The following is a 19,288-nucleotide window of genomic DNA, read 5'->3' on the forward strand; positions in this document are numbered from 1 at the left end:
TCGTCTACCCAGCCGGATCTGTGTTCCAGGAGTCTTTTCTTTATGCCTTCGACGATGCTTTTATTTGCTCTTTCCACCTCACCGTTACCTTGCGGGTGTGCCACTGAGGTAAACGTGTGGGTGATTTGAAGTTCTTCCAGCCACTTTTGTAGCTTCTTGTCAGCAAAGTTGGTGCCGTTATCACTCACCAAAGTCTGTGGAAGTCCAAAACGACAAATAATAAATTCCCAAATAAATTTTTTAATATGTTTTGCGGTTGTTTGGGCTAAGGGTTTTGCTTCTATCCACTTGGTGAAGTAGTCGATGGCTACCACTAGGAACTGAACGTTTCCTGCTGCTGTAGGAAATGGGCCTGTCCCACGGATGGCGCCAATGAAGAAACACTAGGTGACCCCGAGTAGATTATGGATAATCTGGGGGTTAAGTAATGTTTCCCACGAGGGTTCGGTCCGGCAAAGAAGGATGTTCTTCAGATGACCTGCAAAACAGACACCGTGAGCTCGTCACTGAGGAGGGGGGGTTCCTCCTTGTGACCACCCTCCGGCGTGAGAATCAGACTAGATTGCTCTGAATATAAGTGTATATTGAGAGAAATAGCTAGTGAAGGTAAGATACAAGATGATGATACCGTTCCAAGGTGTTGGAGTATTTATAGCCGAAGGTAGGTTTCCAAGCAGGTACAGCCAGCTGTATAATATTCATGTTCTACCAACTATGGGCTACGCACGTGCCATGCTGGTTGGTGGGTAGGCAGCGGCTGATAGTGACAAGGCCGGCTGTGTACTGTTCCCTTTCCACCAACTGCAGGCTATGTGCGTGCCACGACAGGGGTTGGTGAGTAGGCAGCGGCTAATAGTGAAACAGTACTAGAGCATGCTTCTCCTCGTACTGTTGTCGGTGAGCTGTCACCCTGTGATTGGTTCATGGGCTGCTTTGGTCAGATCTTGTCTATTTTGTCCATACCATGGCGGGTATAGTACAAAAGATCTTCCAGAAGCATACGGACTGGCTCATTTGGGCGGGAGTATTCCCGCCTTGCTCATTCCTTCAGGTGACACTGAATTATTGAGAGTTAGTGCCTTGTGCGTGTAGCCTTGCTATTAGTGCGGGTAGCCTTCCCTGATGGCTTGTATCCGCAGCTGCGGGAACAGGCTGGGTACTTCACCATTGGGAGGCTTTCCCTGCGGGAACAGCTGGCGTATTGCGCGTAAGGTCTTCATCTCTGAGCATGGTGGGTCATGCGGAACCAGTTGGTCCTTGCGCAGACGTCCCTCTTCAAGGTGAGTCTTGCGGGTCCAACTGGGCTCTGCTGGGACCTACCTCTTCAATTTTTGAAATGTTCTATCAAATAAATGTTTTATAAATGTAATATAACTTTATTATATCATACAAATGAGTTAATAATATTTAATTAACTAAATAAAGTTTAGGAAAGTTTGAGATAACAGTATGAGCATTCTCATTATAGCCCCCTCCATTATCATCCTTAAAAATTAAGGAAATCAATTAAAAACACAACTTCATCCCGTCCCATATACCCCATCCCCAAATTCACATGATCCAATTAAATATGGGCATATATACATGTTATTTAAATTATATGCTAAGAAGCAACTAAAAAAGAATATATGGATGGGAATGAGATCTAGGGGATTTTTAGAAAATGATGACTGCTTTTTAGTTAAATCACGATGATAAATGGCGTGTAAATGTTTATGAAAGGGAAAAAAGATATACCGTAGTAGGTGATGCCGTACTGGTATGAAAGAATTATATAAATAATGCGAAAAGTGTGAGAAATTTAGGACTACACCTAAACTATCATAATAATTATAAGAAACAGGAGTACTTAACACGTTATTTTGATAAAAAAGAGTTATTACAATTGATATGAAATTAATTAACGAATACTTATAACTATACAAACTTATTGATAGTTACCAGTACTTTTATAAGAACAACCTTAAAAGGGTTATTACTTAACCATGACCTCGTACATCAGTACTTTCCAAACAACATGTCCTAAAGGCTAAATACTAAAAATATGATTAGTAAAATCCTAACATGAAAACATAATCAAATATCTAGATAAACAATAAATGATAACTAGAATTAATAATAAATATATATTCTAAACTAAATATAATTTGTAATAATGGATAGAAATAGGGGTGTCAATTATTGACACGACCCGAAACCCAACCCGAAACCGACACAAAAAAAAACAGGTTTTGGATCGGCTAACACGACCCGTTTAAAAAACGGGTCGGGTTCGGGTTGACATGTTTTCTAAACAGGTCGGGTTCGGGTTGACCTGTATAAAAACGGGTTGACCCGTTAACCCGTTTAATTTTAGATATTTTAAAAATAATTTTATATTTACTCTTTAGTTTTAAAATGTGTTGAAGAATTTAATTATTTTCATTCCCCCATATTACCTTTTTAGGTCTCCTCTAAAATTCTATTTTTCGTGAACGATACTTTTAAATTCTCAACCAAAATTTCATTACCCAAAATTATTTCTTCTGTCCATTCACCAATATGCATGAACATATCGTCAAATCCATCTATATCTATATCGACTCATGCTTAAATTTCATTTGAATTTTACAATATATAGTTTTGATTTTATTATAATTTGTATGTCTGATTATATAAATTAACTTGTTTAAAAAATATGGGTTAAACGGGTCGTGTTCGGGTTGACCCGAATTTATGTGTGTGCGGGTTAGGGTTGACATATTTGACACGAATAATAATATGGGTCGGGTTCGGGTTGCACATTTCAACCCATCAACCCGCAACCCGTCAACCTCCCAACCCGACACGTTTGACACCCCTAGATAGAAAGGAGAAGGTTGTGATTACATGGTGGCAGGTGAGAGTAGGTAAAAAACTAACTAACAAAGCACAATCATCCAAATAAACAGGAGGCTTGAGTTGAGAGTAGTGGTTTGGATCAACAAAACACACTTGTCTGTAAATCTGGATGCTTTGTGGTTTGTACGTTTGTGCTGCACGAGTGGTACTGTAGATCAAACAGTAGCACCCACTCTTGTTTTCAAACTCTTAAGTTTTCTACAGCTCTTGCTTGCAGTTATGAGTATTAACTTCCTTTTTAGTATTTTTATGATATTGGTCTGTATGACACACGGATGAAATATATATATATATAAATATATATGTGTGTAGATATCATAAGAATTTTTTTATTTGTTCTTTGCAAAATAAGATGTAGGAAAAATATGTATAAATTGTGGAAATGTGGAATGAGAAACTGCTATATAAATAATTGAATTGCTAAAATAATAGTCATGCTAAAAAAGGAAACAAAAAATCAGTTATAAATAATTAATTGTGATCAAAATCGGTTTTTAAAACATTTGAAAGTAATTAGTTGGTTATGATTATAGAAAACATTAATTTGTGATGTTATGATTCAAGAAAATATTAATTAACAATTTTATATAACAATTTTTTAGATGGAAACCGGATTACTTGGAAGCCTATTGTAAAAATGCTAGTTGAATGTCATGTGGATATATTATATTGCTTTAATAGTATAGTATAATCATAAGGTTTCAAAAAGATCGTTAGTAGTTATTCAGTAATGGAATATAACAGGATTATGGCATTTGTGTCATTTTATTTGTTGTTTTAAAATTATTTATATATATCACACATAATCAACATCAACATGAGTTTGTATTAAAAAATTTCACCGTAACAAACAAAATGGCAAGCAAACGTAAAGATATCCTTTAATCTTACGTTAGCACTTCAACAAATCATCATAATATTAAATAAGCTATAAGCATAAGAGCTATACACCTTATAAAAATATTTTAATAAAATAAAAATGCAAACAAGTTTTTTTTTTAAAAGGCCAGATATATTAAAACAAAAAGAGAAACAACTTGCAAGCTGCAAGAAACTTGAAGAAAAAAGAAAATACAATTGTCCTCTAAAACGGTTTATTCTTGAATATTTTGTCATTCCGTGTTTTCCATATTAACCAACAAGCCACGTTTGTCATCGCTCATATCATCTTTATCTCCTCTTTATTGCACTTGCATTTGCTTGGATAGTCCCACAACGCCTTGACCGAATCAAAGTGGGATAACACCGATAGTTTGACCCAAGAATAAATGATAGACCTAATCCATTTGTCTACCCTACGTTGCACAATAAGATGGTCCACAATTTCTGTAAACAATCCACATAATACACAACAATTGTCACCAACATTAACACGCCTTAAAAACAAAGCCACTTCCGTTGGCATACGATCTTGAAGTAGTCTCCACATAAAACAATTTAATAAGAATCCACTTCAACCAAAGTTACCTTTCACTACCGGGTGTCTCAAATCATCAATCTCCCATCTCAAGCTTTTAACCAAGAAGTTCCCTTCTATACCCTCAAAAATCTTTTGAAAGCCAGTTGTCCGAGCCAGCTTTTCTTATTACCGCTAACATTTCGTGGCATTTGTTCTCCCGCATTTGTTATATTTATATTATTTAAAATAAAAACACATTAACATTCTACCACATTTGTTCTTGTGAAGCCATATGTCCGAGCTCGTGTTGGGTTAGTCGGATTGGGTTTGCTATTCAAAAGGGGGTTGCGGCGCAGCTTGTTGCCCGCTTACCTGTCACTTCATTGTAAATCGTTTGGATGTTTCTATGAAATATAAAAGGAGCGTTATAATCTTCATCGTAATGTTTTTTTCCATGTAATTAATAAATGTGTTTTCATGATATATAAATTTAAAAGTATTAAAGGGCGTATATGTAGTTATAAATGGTAGTTGATTTGTTAATGCCATGTGGACTGACAGTCAAAGCAATCTAATTTTAGTGCCTGTGATGGATGATTATCATATCATTGGTTAGATGATTTATGTATCCAAAATCTATAATATATATAAACGAAAACATAAAAATCCTACGTGTCGCGATGTGGTCGTTCCCCATTTTTTTAGAGTCACCAGATTTGCTTGATTTTTAAATGGAGGCTTCTCATGCATTTGACCCGGATTCATGGGTATCAGGGTATGGGTCTTACCAAACCCAGATATTCCTTAAACGAGTTATAAAATATCCTTTAAATTAAAAATTATTCTCACCAAATTATTGATTTAAAAATCTTATATAATAGGATATATTAAAAATTAATATCTTATTTATTTTAATATATATATATATTATTTAAATTAATACACCAATTTTATAGTATAAAAAATAAACGGGTCTTTGGTCTAATCAAACCATAAGTATATTATTAACTTTCATAAATATTATATATAATTAAAAAACCAATTTTATAGTAAAAAAAATAAACGGGTCTTGGGTTTCATGAAACCATATAGCTTTTAAACCGAGTTATAACATTTCATTTATTTGTGAAACAATTTATCATCAAACCATAAGTTTATAATTAACTTTCATACAATAAATAAAATATAAATTTAAAAAATAAATAAATATTATAACAAACAATATAAAACAACCCCCGTAATACGAGGGATAAAAACTAGTAAATATATAAATGAAAATACCCGGTTTTTTATTTACTTTTTCTTATAGTATCTTTCCATGGTAATATATAAAATCAGCTATATTCTTTCAGGATTAATTGATTAAACTAGTTTAGCTGGTCTCGTATTTTCTTTTTGTCCTAGTTGAGACCTAAGCGTGTGACCCAAGTTCAAATCCCATTATATAGACGGCCTTGTTTAAAACCAAGTTAGAATTGGTTCGTATTTTGAATTTTTAATTTATTTGCGGTTTGATTTTCCAATTAGGTTGCAAAGACTTTAAAATCAACAAGCAGATCGAAATGAATACGCCAAGGGATTAAGTGTGTACCAACAACTCTTCTGACATCAAACGGGTACCGTAAGCATAAAACAAGTAAAGTTTCTAACTAAATACTCCTAGTATGTATAATATCAAATTATTATTTAAAGAAACTATTTTTAATAAATGTCAAAATATGTAATTCATAAATAGATCATAGTAACTCATTTTTTTATCTTGACCTTATGTAAAAAAATCAAACTTTTATAATTTTATCAAACTATTTCTATAAACAATATCGAATTATCATTACAAATACAAATATTATTTTTAGTTTCCTAATTGATATAAATGTACAATTACTTGTTGAAACATTTGTAAAGGACACTATTTTAACCTTCAAAATCTTTAAAAGGGAATATAGTGGTTATATATAGAACCCTCCTAGTAAAAAATAATAATGATCTTTCTACTAACTAGCATTATACAATTTAAAGAACCTAATTATTCTACCTACTTCCAAATAGCATCTAACAAAATTAATCTTTAATATCTTGGGGTTGCAAAAGAGGCTATTTTGTATAAAGTTGGAACATAGATCAAATTAGTTGAATAACAAAAGGCAAATGTTACTAAATTTCATGTTGTGTTTATTTAAATCTCCATGTTTGTATAGTCTAATTGTTTTTAAATTATTATTATTATTATTATTATTATTATTATTATTATAATTTAACAAATAAAAAAGTAATTCGGTGTCGATATATGCATGCATCCAGTATTGCTATCCACATGTAATAATATTGTATTAAACATGTTACATGTATGTGTATCTGAAAAAATATAGTGAACCCATGTTTCTGTGAGCTTAGCTATAAAAAATGGCATGCTGAAAATATCTTATAGTAAAGTTAGATTATCTTTATTAAGTTTGTTATTATTTCATAACGTCTCTCACGAAATCCAAATATGAAAAAGAAAAAAAAAAGATTTTGTATCTGTATGTGATTGTGTATATATTTATGTGCCTTTTGGATGTGTTTGAAAATTAAATAGAACTAGAAGAAAAAAAAAAGTAAGTTTAAATTAAGAATTTTACAACATACTTGTGACTGATAATATGTTGCAATTAAGAAAATTGGAAAAAACATCGTTAGATATATGTTAGTGATCCCTAGTTGTTATTTGAAACTATTATCCACGCTTAGTTTCCTCACGAATTACTGGCATATCGACTTTCATCAGTGGGTTTTCGTTGATTGAAAGTCCCTCTAATTTGTATATAAAAATTTTGTTACCATATTGTTGTCGTAGTACAATTATAAAAGACATTTATTATAACCATTACAAATTGTCATCTAACTCATAGAAAAACCTGAATAACAATAATAACAACAACAACAACAACGGATGGAATATTGTTAGGTGTAGAATGATACTACATCATTCCAATAGAATGTAGTTGGTAAACATATGAACATGGACCTTGATTATGTATTTTTTTTTCAAAATATTTAAGATGTAATTTATATAATTAAGATTTAAGTAATTAGGTTGTTTATAATCACATAAATAGCGATTAATAATATTTAATAATATAATATGTTTGTTTTATTATTTTGTATGTTTTAAGAGAAAGTTACCTTTACAACTGAAGAATGTAACACCGTTTTCTTAATTATAAAACATCTTTTAGAGTCGGTGGCAAGTCGAATTCCATTTCCTTATTCAACAACTTGGATCTGATTCAATGTTTAATTTAATGTGTACTAATACATGATCAAGGTAATGAAAATGATTAATTTGTTCCCCTCGTAGGCCATTAGTAGCTACACGAGTAATCAAGTGCTTTAACCATTCATCTTAGGTTGTACTTTATCTTGGCATGTGATGTGATATATTATGTCATAATAGTAATTTATCACACTTGTAGGGGTTAACTTTTAGAGATTATTAAATAATTTGTTATATGTTTTTAATTTCTTTTTCTCATCTTCTTTATTTAGATGTGTCAAAAATTGGGTTCCAATATGTAGAAACATAGATATTACATCAATATAGCAGGTAGGCGGGCAACAAGTTGCGCTGCCACCCCTTTCTGAATTGCAAACCCTAACCTGCTAAAGACATACCCCTGCCCCTTTGGAGTCGACACATTGCTATGCACAACCTGTTGGACCCTGGTTAGAAAACGGATAGCTTCCGGTGCCAAGGAGCCAAATGTATCAAAAGCCAGAGGGACAAAAACATGTTGGTTCTCTTCGCAGGCTTTAGCATGTTTCTCCACCTTCTTCGTTTCAGCCCTTTTTATTGCTTGCCCAGCTACAAACCCATTATCCCTCAAACCAGCTAAGGGAGATACCCCTGTGAGGTCAACACAAGCGTGTTTTCCCCCGGCCCAACCAAAGACGAGCAAATCTGCCGGTCGTAGAGTGGATCTCCCTTCCGTGGGGTCTGTAAGGAAGTTTACGGGGGCTTCCTTTTTAGTTAATATCCCAGCTCGCCTTAAGATGTCCCAAAGAACGTCCCGCACCCAATCATGTCGGTATTTGATCCCAGGCATCTCCTTGCAATGAACCGCATGCTCTCCGAATTTATCCAGGCAGGCCTTACGGCAGATCGGACATGTTTCGTCTTCTGGGTACATTGGGACCATCAAACGGTACTTAAGAATGGCTCTATACTCGACCGCAGACATGCTTTGGCCCAAGCCATCAATCGGGATAACGGTCAGAAAATCTTGGGCATGAGGACCTTGTAAGCATTCAAAAACCGCCTTCTGTCGAGGGGACAATCCAAAAACTTCTCTCAGGCTTTGAGCGATTTTTCCAAAAAGGCATTCGCCAAAGTTTTTTGAGGCTTTGGTGGGGCGGTGTCCATATTAGAGAAACCGCCAATGTCAAAGTCTGGGAGAGCGCCATTTAGGCGTTCCAGGGCCTGCACGTAGTCTGGGTCCAGGTCGACAACTCCGCTATTCCTTAAGATGTGATTCTGTAGCTTCCAAGACTGAGCCCTCGACGCTACAAAAGCGTAAACCCCAACATCATGAGCCGAAAGAAGGCCTAAACCCCCTAAGCGCATCGGTAAAGATGCAAGTCGCCACTGAAGATCACCAAAGAACGGGCCTCCACGTACAACTATGTCTTCGATGGCTTCTCGTAGCCCCTTATCAAAACAGGATACCGCATCATCCATCATATGGGGGTGGCATGTTCGTAACCCAAAAAGCAACTTAGCAACCCCCATGCAAGACTTAAGTAGGAGGAGTTCGCTCTGGGGATCCCTAAGGCAAGGTAAGAGTTTCATAAGATCAACCGCACGAGATGCTCTCCGCCTCGCCACTCCTTAATAAAGTAGGGATCTCGACTAACAGCCCCTCCAAGGAGCTTTACCCCTCTCTCTGGTCTACCAATCCCACTAGGGAAGAGCACATCTTTGACTTTCACCCCATTACACGCTGGCCAAAAAACCTCGGTTTTCTTAATATTAAGTTGCAGCCCCAATGATGGTCCTTCCGAGTTGATAATGTCTAGGGCTTTAGCGACTTCGTTGGCACCACCAATAATAGTCCCATCATCCAAGTACCAAGCATGAAATGGGAGGTTACAGTCATTTTGTACCCGGAGAACAAGAGGGTGTAATGCTAAGGCAAAGAGGAGGGGCCCAAGGGGGTCTCCCTGCTGAACCCCAGTAGTAGCCCCTATACAGTCATCATCAACGTACAACATAGCCGGCTGGGCATAAAGGAACTGGACCCATAGATAGATAGACGGGCAATGATGATGAACCTCTCGGAGAAGGGCTGTACGGTCGACCATATTGAAGGCGTTGGAGAAGTCCACGGTAAGCATAGCTAAAGAGCCGTCCGCGTGAAGGAGTTAAGAAACCGGTTCGCGCTGTGAAGCACCGCCTCTGCCCCATTAGGTGTCCCCACCCCAAACTGAAAGTCCCCTAAATACTGAGTCATTTCCTTCCCAACCATCTTCATAGCCACTTTAGAAACCAACCTACGCCAGATAGCCCCCACAGCAATGGGCCGAATTCCATTATCCGGCTTTAATAAAGGGGTAAGGGGGGCCGAAGCAATAAACTCAGCGAGCACCTTGGGGCACAGACCCCCTAGCCATAAGTTGACGACTTCAGTGATGGCTGAGAGCAGACCCATGGAAGTCACTGATCCCTCACCACTAAGAGCGTCCAACAAGTGTTGCGCCCGCATCCCGTCTCTCCCGCATGAGGTCCCTTTAGGAAATGAATTTCCAAATATTCTGATTCTTGCTTTTTTTAATATAATTTCCAAATAATTTGAAAGAAGGCAAAAACTAGTAAAAGGATAAAAGTACTAAAACAAAACTAAATTGACCCAACATGAGGAAGAAAACAAGGACAAGAAAATGACAAAAATGCCCCCAAGGACCAGGGTTATTAAGTGACAAGATAAGCATGGCAAATTTGTCTTTTACCACTTCAAATTATGGGTTTGCAGAAAACTGAATTAACTTACACATAACCAAATTAACTAATGAAACTGAACCAATATAACCGAGCCATATGGAAAACCTGTGGGTCGTAAATGATTTCTTAAAACCGACAAAAATGGGTCGGTTATGGTTAACAAGATTTTCATATCGCCAAAACGGAACTGGTTATATATATTTTTCTTTAGTATTGTAGATTATATGTATTTAGTTTAATGTTACGTGATATACATATGTGTATAATTGTGTGATAACAATTTATTCAATTGTATAAAACATTGCAAGCCCAAATTTTAAGGCCAGTATTGTGTCCAGCTATATCATTTTAAGTTATTTTTAGGCAGATCTAAATTCACAGTATATCGGCTGATAAAAGATCCGACATAACCTTTAAAACCGATTAATTGATAGTTATCCGATAACCGAAATCTTGGTTTTGGTTATGATTTTAGGACAAAATCGACCCATACACACCCCTACCTCAAATATGACTAAGCTAGCTTGAGGTTGGAATAATTGTGAATCCTAGCCATGGGGAAGAAGTGATTAGCCTTTTCTCTTTGAACATGAATAAAACCATAGAGGGTAAATTTGTCTTTTTTCCAAAGGATATTATAATTTTGCATCTTAGACTTTGAAGTAAATAATAAATATTAAATACACATTCTTTATGGAAAGGCTCCTACTCCACTAGAACAAACTTCACATGCTTCTCATTTTTCTTTTGTAAAAAGAAAACATCTTTTGATCTTCTTTTCTTTTTTTGTTTTGTTTAGGGTCCATTTGTGTCATCTAATTTGCTACAAGCCTACAATCATCTGGTTCTTTAGATGGGATCCAAACTTGTAAATTATCATGATTTTGTGTCCAAAAAGATGTGCAAAATGCAAATTACTTCTCTATATTTCTTTTGAAAATTTGAAGTCTTGTATGTTGATGTTATAAAGTAATCCAACATACTCAAATGATATGTTTTAACTTTCTTTCTTTGCTGCAAGACAGGTAAGAAACCAACGGTCCGGACTACACTATATGTGGACCAAAACAATTATATATAGTAGGTTAGTTTGTGTCTTGCCGTGTGGGCCTCTGGTTCGGTGGCCAGAGGTTTTTTCCTTATGAGTTTCCTCATGCAGAGATCTCGATTCTCGAATTCGATACCCTAGGACCTCAAAAAATTGTGACGGTTGAAATCCCGTCACAAGATTTAATTACATACTATAACTTAATAATAAATGTTGGCATGTATTTGTGTCAAAAGTGGCAGTTTGATGGATAAGATATGATTTAAAAAGTTATAAAACGTTAATTTTGACCTCAAGTTAATGTTACATTAAAAAAAAAAACATTGTACCATTTTATGTATTGATATAATGATCACAAGTTGATTGAAATGTTGTCCTGTCAAATGTTACAACATTTGTTGTCTTGTTGTTTCTTGTCCATATTCCAACAAACCTAATCAAATTCCTCTTGAAATGAAGTTTTTAATTGCAAGATAAGTTACACATGTTTGGTCGTATTCGTTGTGGTTTGTTTATCGATACATCATTTTCAACCCATCCGTCGATCCACCAGAATGTTACACCATTGACGTGTCATTTTCTATGCTCACTAACATTTATAGATTATTCGAAACGTATAAAGCAAGATATATAAATGTATAGAAATAATTGCATGAGGGGCGCCAAACGAACAGCTCAACGCCCCATTGCTGCTTTTTAATTTTATTAGAACAAATTTAAGAGATCGAGTACATCAAGATTCTCGATTTTGTTCTAGTACATATAAAAATAAAATTCAAAAAATAAAATAAAATAAAATACAAAAACTTGTCAAAATTAATTAAATATAGTTATGATGGTATGAAATGGTCCCTAGAGGTTCATTTGTTCATTCCAGTGGCATCTTTGGCTGCATCTACTGCTCCTTGTGCACCTGCCTTCATCTGCTGTCCAGCCTGATATATAAATTTATATATAGTTTAGTCTAATATAATATTTTCTTCTAACATATACATATAAATCATTTTTATCAAATCAAAATTATTTTGAAATGAATTTTAATAGTGAGACCTGTTGTGCTGAGTCCTGAGCTGACTGAGCAGCTTGGCCAGCTTTGTCCATAAGCTGGTTACCCTTCTCCTGAAAACAACATATATAAATACCAAAACGTTACATGCATAAATACGATAAAACTGTAACTCACCAAGTTACATATATGTCGTTACTTGTACGCTACATATAATGTTTTTTACATATCTAACCTAATAATTAAATTTTTTATTTTTTATTTTTAATTATTTGACCAGTAGTGGATTTTTCAGTTTTCTCGTAACTTTATGGTTTTTTAATAAGAACCCTCCGCATGCATATAAATACATATCTAATTGTTAATTTAACATAAGTTTCATTTCTAAATATAATGAATATGAAGGTAGAGATCGAGATTAGTAACCTCGGCTTGGCCCTTGGCTTGGCCAGCTTGAAACCCTGCGCTTTGATCGTTGTTCATGGTTCTTGTTTTGAGATTCGAAATATATGAATGTAAATGGATTGTTTGATGAAAATGTAAGGAGGTAGATTGGACTATATATAACATGTAAGTGCTTGTATTTCCATGAATTTTTGAATGTTATTTGGGGCGTTTGAATAGGAAGACTTGTGTGTTTGAGGTAGAGAAGTTTACACTTGGTATCATCTTATATGGCTTCTATCTTGATTTCATGTTAACCACTAATTAATCGAACCATAATTAGAATATTCGAACCAATTTAGAAACTTGAGGATTAATTATCGGTTTAGAATATGATTATGGTTATTCGTGTATATATAGATAACTGAACTAACCAAACCGAAACATCAATACATTTTATTTATTTTGTATACGTAATATATTATATATAGTAAACGTTTTTTTACTTTTTTATAAGTAACATATTAGTTGCCCGGGTTGATTAAACCATCTTATTATATAACCAGACAAACTGAATCATGTACACCCGTACTTTAATGTTTTAAGTCGAACTGAAATATATAGGTTTGTGGTGCAAAGAATCAATTCTTAAGTGGATAACTTCGAGAACCTATTAACACATGTTACGCGTATTTATTACTTTAAATGTGACAGATGATTTGGCAGCTTAAAACTCTTTTCTCCTCTCTAATTCTATTTGTATGGTTATAATGGTTCTCTGATTCAAGTTTGTTTACTATCAAATGCACCATAACTTTTATATTAAAACAAAATACCGGATCTAAAAAATGTTTTAAGCAATGGGCTTTTTAGCCCAAGTAAAAACAGGCCGAACAACGGAACAAGTAGGCAATATGGTACCCAATCCACTAGAGAGAAGAAAAGCCCAAACATAAAAATAGCTTTGGATAATGCTTTTAATATTTTTTTTTATAGAATTTTGTATGTTAACAAAACTATTGAGCTTAGAGGTGCACGAATCGATTAACCGGTTAATTTGCTAATCGTTTTTTTTTATGGGAATTAACTGGTTAGACCGGTTTGTCGGGTAGGGTAGTAACCGGTTTTGACCGGTTAGAGAAATGGTTTTGACTTGTTAGACCGGGCCGGTTAACCGGTTAATAACCGGTTTTTAATAAATAATAATTAAAAAAATCGGTTAACCGGTTTTGAAATCAATTATACATACCGGTTACTAACTGGCGGTTAGGATTAGTTAGTAACCGGTTATGATTGGACGGTTAGTAACCGTTTACAAAATCGAGTTCTAACCGGTTTCTGTGTGCAGTATTGTGTGCTTCAGTATTTATAATACTAGATTTTTTTTTATCATTTTATATTCATATATTCTCAATTCACTTTGCGTTTTAAGTAGCTCACTGTGTGTGCAATCATAGATCGTAATGAACTTGTGTGTGTTTTTAGGTAATGAATGTGTGACAAGGGAAGATAAATAAATAATGGAAGTCATAAAGCAAGAAAACTGGGCCTCTATATATGATGGGCCTCTTTCTCTTGTTAACAGACTATTAGTTGTAACTTGTAACTTGTAAGTAGTGGTACACAAACCGGTTAACCCAAACCCGGTTATTTTCAAAATCGGTTATGGTCAACGCAGTAAATTATCCGCTTAGCCCAATCCCTACCTGGTATAACCGAACCGGTTAACCGGTATATAACTAGAAAAAAAAAACGATTGGTTAACTGGTTTAAAGCAAGTTTCAGAAATCAATACTATAAACCGGTTTCTAACCACCAGGTTGAATCGGGAACTAACCGATTTTCTTGGGACTGGGTACTAACCGATTTGTGAATTGAGTATAACCCGGTTATAAACCGGTTAGCCGGTTAGTTTGTGCACCGCTAGTTGTAAGTTGATAGTTACGGTTGAGACTTAGGGGGTGTTTGGTAGAGGGATTTGATTGGGGAGAAATGGAATTAGAAATATTTCTTTTGTTTGTTTTCCACTTTTCATTTCTATTTCTCTAAAACTAGAGAATTCCATTTCTCTTTAAAACAAAGAGAAATCCATTTCTCAGCAGCCTCCTCATAGCATGTCACCACCTCGTCTCCGACCACCACCCCGTCTCCGGCCACCACCTCGTCTCCGGCCGCCACATCGTCTCCAAGTCTGCCACCTCGTCTCCAAGTCTGCAACCACCACCCCGTCTCCGCCGTTCGCAGTGGTGAACACAGAGATGGTAACCGGTTGTAGGTTGCAGGTGGTACGGGTGAACGGAGATTAGGGTTTCAAGTGGTGGTTCGTGGTAGGTTAGGGTTTTCAGATGGTCGGGTGATTGTGGTCGCAGGTGGGTGACAGTGGTGGTGGAAATCGGCGGTGGTCGCAGGTGGCTTCTGATTATCATCATCATCATCGCCACCACAACCACCACCACAAAATCTCCAAAGAGGCAGTGATGACAGATCTGAGCCTCCTTTTTCTATATCTTATATTCCAAAAATTTGAATCTTTTTAATTTCTTGTGTACTGTGGTTGAAGAAGGGGATTTGGTGGTGGCAGCCGGTGGTGGTGGGCTGTGGTTGAAGCAAGGGCTGTGGTGGTGGTGGTGGTGCTGTGGTGGTGGTGCTGGTGGTGGTGGGGCTGTGGTGGTGGGGCTGCGGTGGTGAGTGGTGTCAGGTTGGGTGGAGGTGGGGTTGGGTATGGAAGAGTTCTCTGTTTATTTTCTCGTGTACCAAACAAGAGAAATGATTCTCATTCTCCATACCAATTCTCTTTCTCTACAATTCCATTTCCATTTCTATTTTCTCTCCTTTTCCATTCTCTGTACCAAACACCCCCTTAAGAGAATACTTTCAATTGCAAAATATGTTTTTTTAATATATATTTTTATCTTTCTTTTAGGTGAAACTTTATATTTTTGTTGTAAAACTTATTACAATTTATTTGTCAAAATTTATTGTTTTTTAAGGTGAAGTTAACTTCATATATTTTTGAACAATTACTATTTATTTTGCCTTTGCTATTATAATTATCTTTCTATCATCAAACTAGAAAGTGTTATTACCTTTACCATGAGTGGAGTATACACATATGAAATGAAGGGTGTTTGACAGCTATTTTTGTACATATCAAATTCAAAAGTGAAATTTAGGAAAAAAACAAATTGCAACTTGGTTTTTGAAATTAAAAAAATAACAAGTTTATTTAATTATTTAATGTTATTCTAGTTTTATAACTACTGTATTCTCAACCAACCCATATACTAAAACACTGATAAGACTGTTTTTTCGGTTTATTATAATTTTTGGCACACCAATTGCATACCCTAACAGTCTATTTATACTAATTAACTTCCTAAACATGTTGTAACTCAAACTCATACTTTCTAGAATTTCAAACTAAAGATAAACATGTATATATAAAAACTTATGAACCGATAAATCAAACTACTAATTAAACACTAATTAACTAAACTCTTTCATTTTACCCCCAACTTTCTTTTAAACGTGTTTGCAGATTAACACATCAGCGTGCTTGTCTATGTGTCTTAGCTTTTTTTAAAACAATCACTTTTTTGTATTTAAGCCACCATACTCTTCAAATTTGGATACTTCTGTTGCTCACTCTGGCCAGACTATGTTGTCTTAACCGGGTCTTCGTTGGCTTCATAGTTTGACTTGGGCATTCCCCTAAAAAACCATACCGCCAGCCATCATTGACAGTCGTTGTGCCGCCACAAGAGCATAATCTCTAGCGTAACACACAGTGGACTGGATGCCGAGCGGGCTCAGGATCCAAACTATCAGCCTCGTAAGGCCTAGTTCGAATCCTTCTTTGCTAAAATCCACCAAAAATGACACGAGTATGATCGAACTTGAGTCTTCACTGAATAATCCAAACCACGTAACACTTAGCCACAAGTGGGGGTGTGTGCTTGTCTCTATGTCTTACTAAGATTTTAACTTGATTTATTCAAATATTTTTTGTCAACTAAAAAAAGTGAATATATTTCTAGTCAACTAGGATACCACACTCTTTATCTCTTATTATAAAGCTTTCAAATCAATCTATCATATAATGTAAAAGCGATATAAATTGTCGCTATATATAAAAGCTTTCCTAACACCAACTTTATTATCATACCATATATCTTCATGCTACTTCACTATCCACTTTCCATATTCATTACCAACAAGTTCTCTATCATGGTTATAAAAAGTGTATATAATAATTTATTGTAATGATTAATAAATATCATTAGCTTAAAAACTTTTAATAAAATTAACTCAAGCTAATTTGGCTAGGACAATTGTTCGATATAAGCTTTTAATCCGAGTTTGATCCGATTTTGTGTGAAAGGCGTATAGCCTAATAAAGCATATGCAATCAATGTTTGACGTACATCTATGAGGCGCTTTAGTGCCAACGTGGTGGTTGAATATTCTCAGAGACAGTCTAGAATGCATGAGGTTACTGACTGCCACAAATGGGACGCATAAACGGACGTCAAAACACATAAACAGACGTCAAAACACATAAAGGAGGTCAAGACGCATAAACGGAGGTCAAATCGCATAAAGGATATCAATACGCGTAAACGGGCACCAAAACGCATAAACGAATGTCAAAACGCATAAACGGAGGTCAAAACGCATAAAGGATATCAATACGCATAAACGAATGTCAAAACGCATAAACGGGGGTCAAAACGCATAAACGAAGGTCTAAACGCATAAAGGATATCAATACGCATAAACGGGCACCAAAACGCATAAACGAATGTCAAAACGCATAAACGGATGTCAAAACACATAAAGGATATCAATACGCATAAACGAACACCAAAACGCATAAACAAACGTCAATACGCATAAACGGATGTGGAATCTCCTTGAGGAGGTCAAAACGCATAAACGGAGGTCAAACCCCATAAAGGAGGTCAAAACGCATAAATGAATTATATCTAACTGAGTACAATTTAGTGGTAAGTTCTATAAAGAGACTTCTAGCTAAGTCGAACTTACTCATTAGAATTTAAACTTAAACTTGAGTTAAAATAAGTCGGATTCATCTTTTGCTCGTTTAACAACTAAACCATCAATTTCACCCTTTCAAATCCTACAAATATAAAAGGTTGATTTTTATGAATAGTACGATCTTCAATAATTAATAAAACCGTTGAAACTATATAAATCATTTACACACGTATTAAACACACAATAATATGAAGAAAAAATAAATGACAACTGATCATGCTATCACGTGGGATCCTAACAACTTGGTATTTGTTGTTTTGACGATATGTCCCATAGGCCATAGTTATTAATTAAAATAATGGAATAAACAATGTTATCTCTAGAAGAGTATATAATATATATCTTATATAACTTATATTGGTATTTGTATTTTATCATTCACAAAACAGTTATGTACCCGAATATCTTTATTCATTTGAGAGTTGTGTTTACATCGATTATTTTCAACTTTTATTTGGTTTTATGTTTTTCGGTCGATGTAAAACATGTATAGAACATTTTTTTAGCATATTACGGTTTTATTTTTCAATTTAATCTTTCATTAGCTATAACCGAACATTTAAAGATTGAAAGTCAAACTATCATCGGATTCCCGGTCACGGTGTGCGAGTTTCACACACTAGTTTTATGACAAATTGTTATTCGATAATTTTCAAGTAATATTAAAAGTAACAATTATTAGTATTAGCAAGTTTAAAGCCATAAAAAATGTAAGGGTGTGGGTCTTTTTTTTTTGGGAAAATTCCCAAAATAGCTCATTTATAGAATGTGGTTCTAAGTTTGTCCCCCCCCCCCCAATTTCAAGGTTTCAACTTTGTCCCTTTGGTATCTCGTCGCCGGCGACATGTTAGCGATCACCGGCGATGTGTTAACATAACATAGGGTTGACAATGCGTTATGTTGCTAACATAGGGTAACAGCGATGCGTTAATGTTTAAAGCAGGGGTTTCACGATGCGTTAGTTGATAACGCATCGCTGCTACCCTATGTTAGCAACATAAACGCATCGTCGGCGACTTGTTAACATAACATAGGGGTTGACGATGCGTTTATGTTGCTAACATAGGGTAGCAGCGATGCGTTATCAACTAACGTATCGTGGAACCCCTGCTTTAAACATTAACGCATCGCTACTACCATATGTTAGCAACATAACGCATTGTCAACCATATGTTATGTTAACACATCGTCGGTGTGCGCTAACATGTCGCTGACGACGAGATACCAAAGGAACAAATTTGAAAACTTAAATTTGAGGGGACATACTTGAAACCAAATTATATAAATTGGTCATTTTGGGGATTTTCCCTTTTTTTTCCTTGAACGGCCAATAAATTTTATTCATAAATATACTAGCAAGATACCAATAACATATTCACCATTACAATATAGAATCAACTCGTAATTTTGATTAGAAATTAAACACAAATCACATTTCCCACGTTAACCCTGACCATTTAGGCCGATTTTTTACTCACAAGTAACTTAGAACCCTGTTCTCGTCAATCACACTCTATAAACTAGGCGGTTTTCTCT

The 19,288-nt window shown here is 35.3% G+C and overlaps 1 protein-coding gene across 1 annotated transcript; it reads right to left on the bottom strand.

The window, feature by feature from the left end:
• Positions 1-12,154: 12,154 nt before the first annotated feature.
• LOC143581192 (uncharacterized) lies at positions 12,155-12,968 on the bottom strand. Its single transcript, XM_077064022.1, has 3 exons — positions 12,737-12,968; positions 12,355-12,423; positions 12,155-12,239 (listed from the first exon to the last, which is right to left on the bottom strand). The coding sequence occupies exons 1-3, from the start codon at positions 12,878-12,880 to the stop codon at positions 12,165-12,167; spliced, it is 288 nt and encodes a 95-aa protein (XP_076920137.1). The 5' UTR covers positions 12,881-12,968; the 3' UTR covers positions 12,155-12,164.
• Positions 12,969-19,288: the final 6,320 nt, after the last annotated feature.

The sequence above is a fragment of the Bidens hawaiensis genome, unplaced genomic scaffold, assembly GCF_021521415.1.
Source record: "Bidens hawaiensis isolate Kalapana, Puna unplaced genomic scaffold, B.hawaiensis_p1.1 tig00030823_1, whole genome shotgun sequence".
NCBI lineage: Eukaryota > Viridiplantae > Streptophyta > Magnoliopsida > Asterales > Asteraceae > Bidens > Bidens hawaiensis.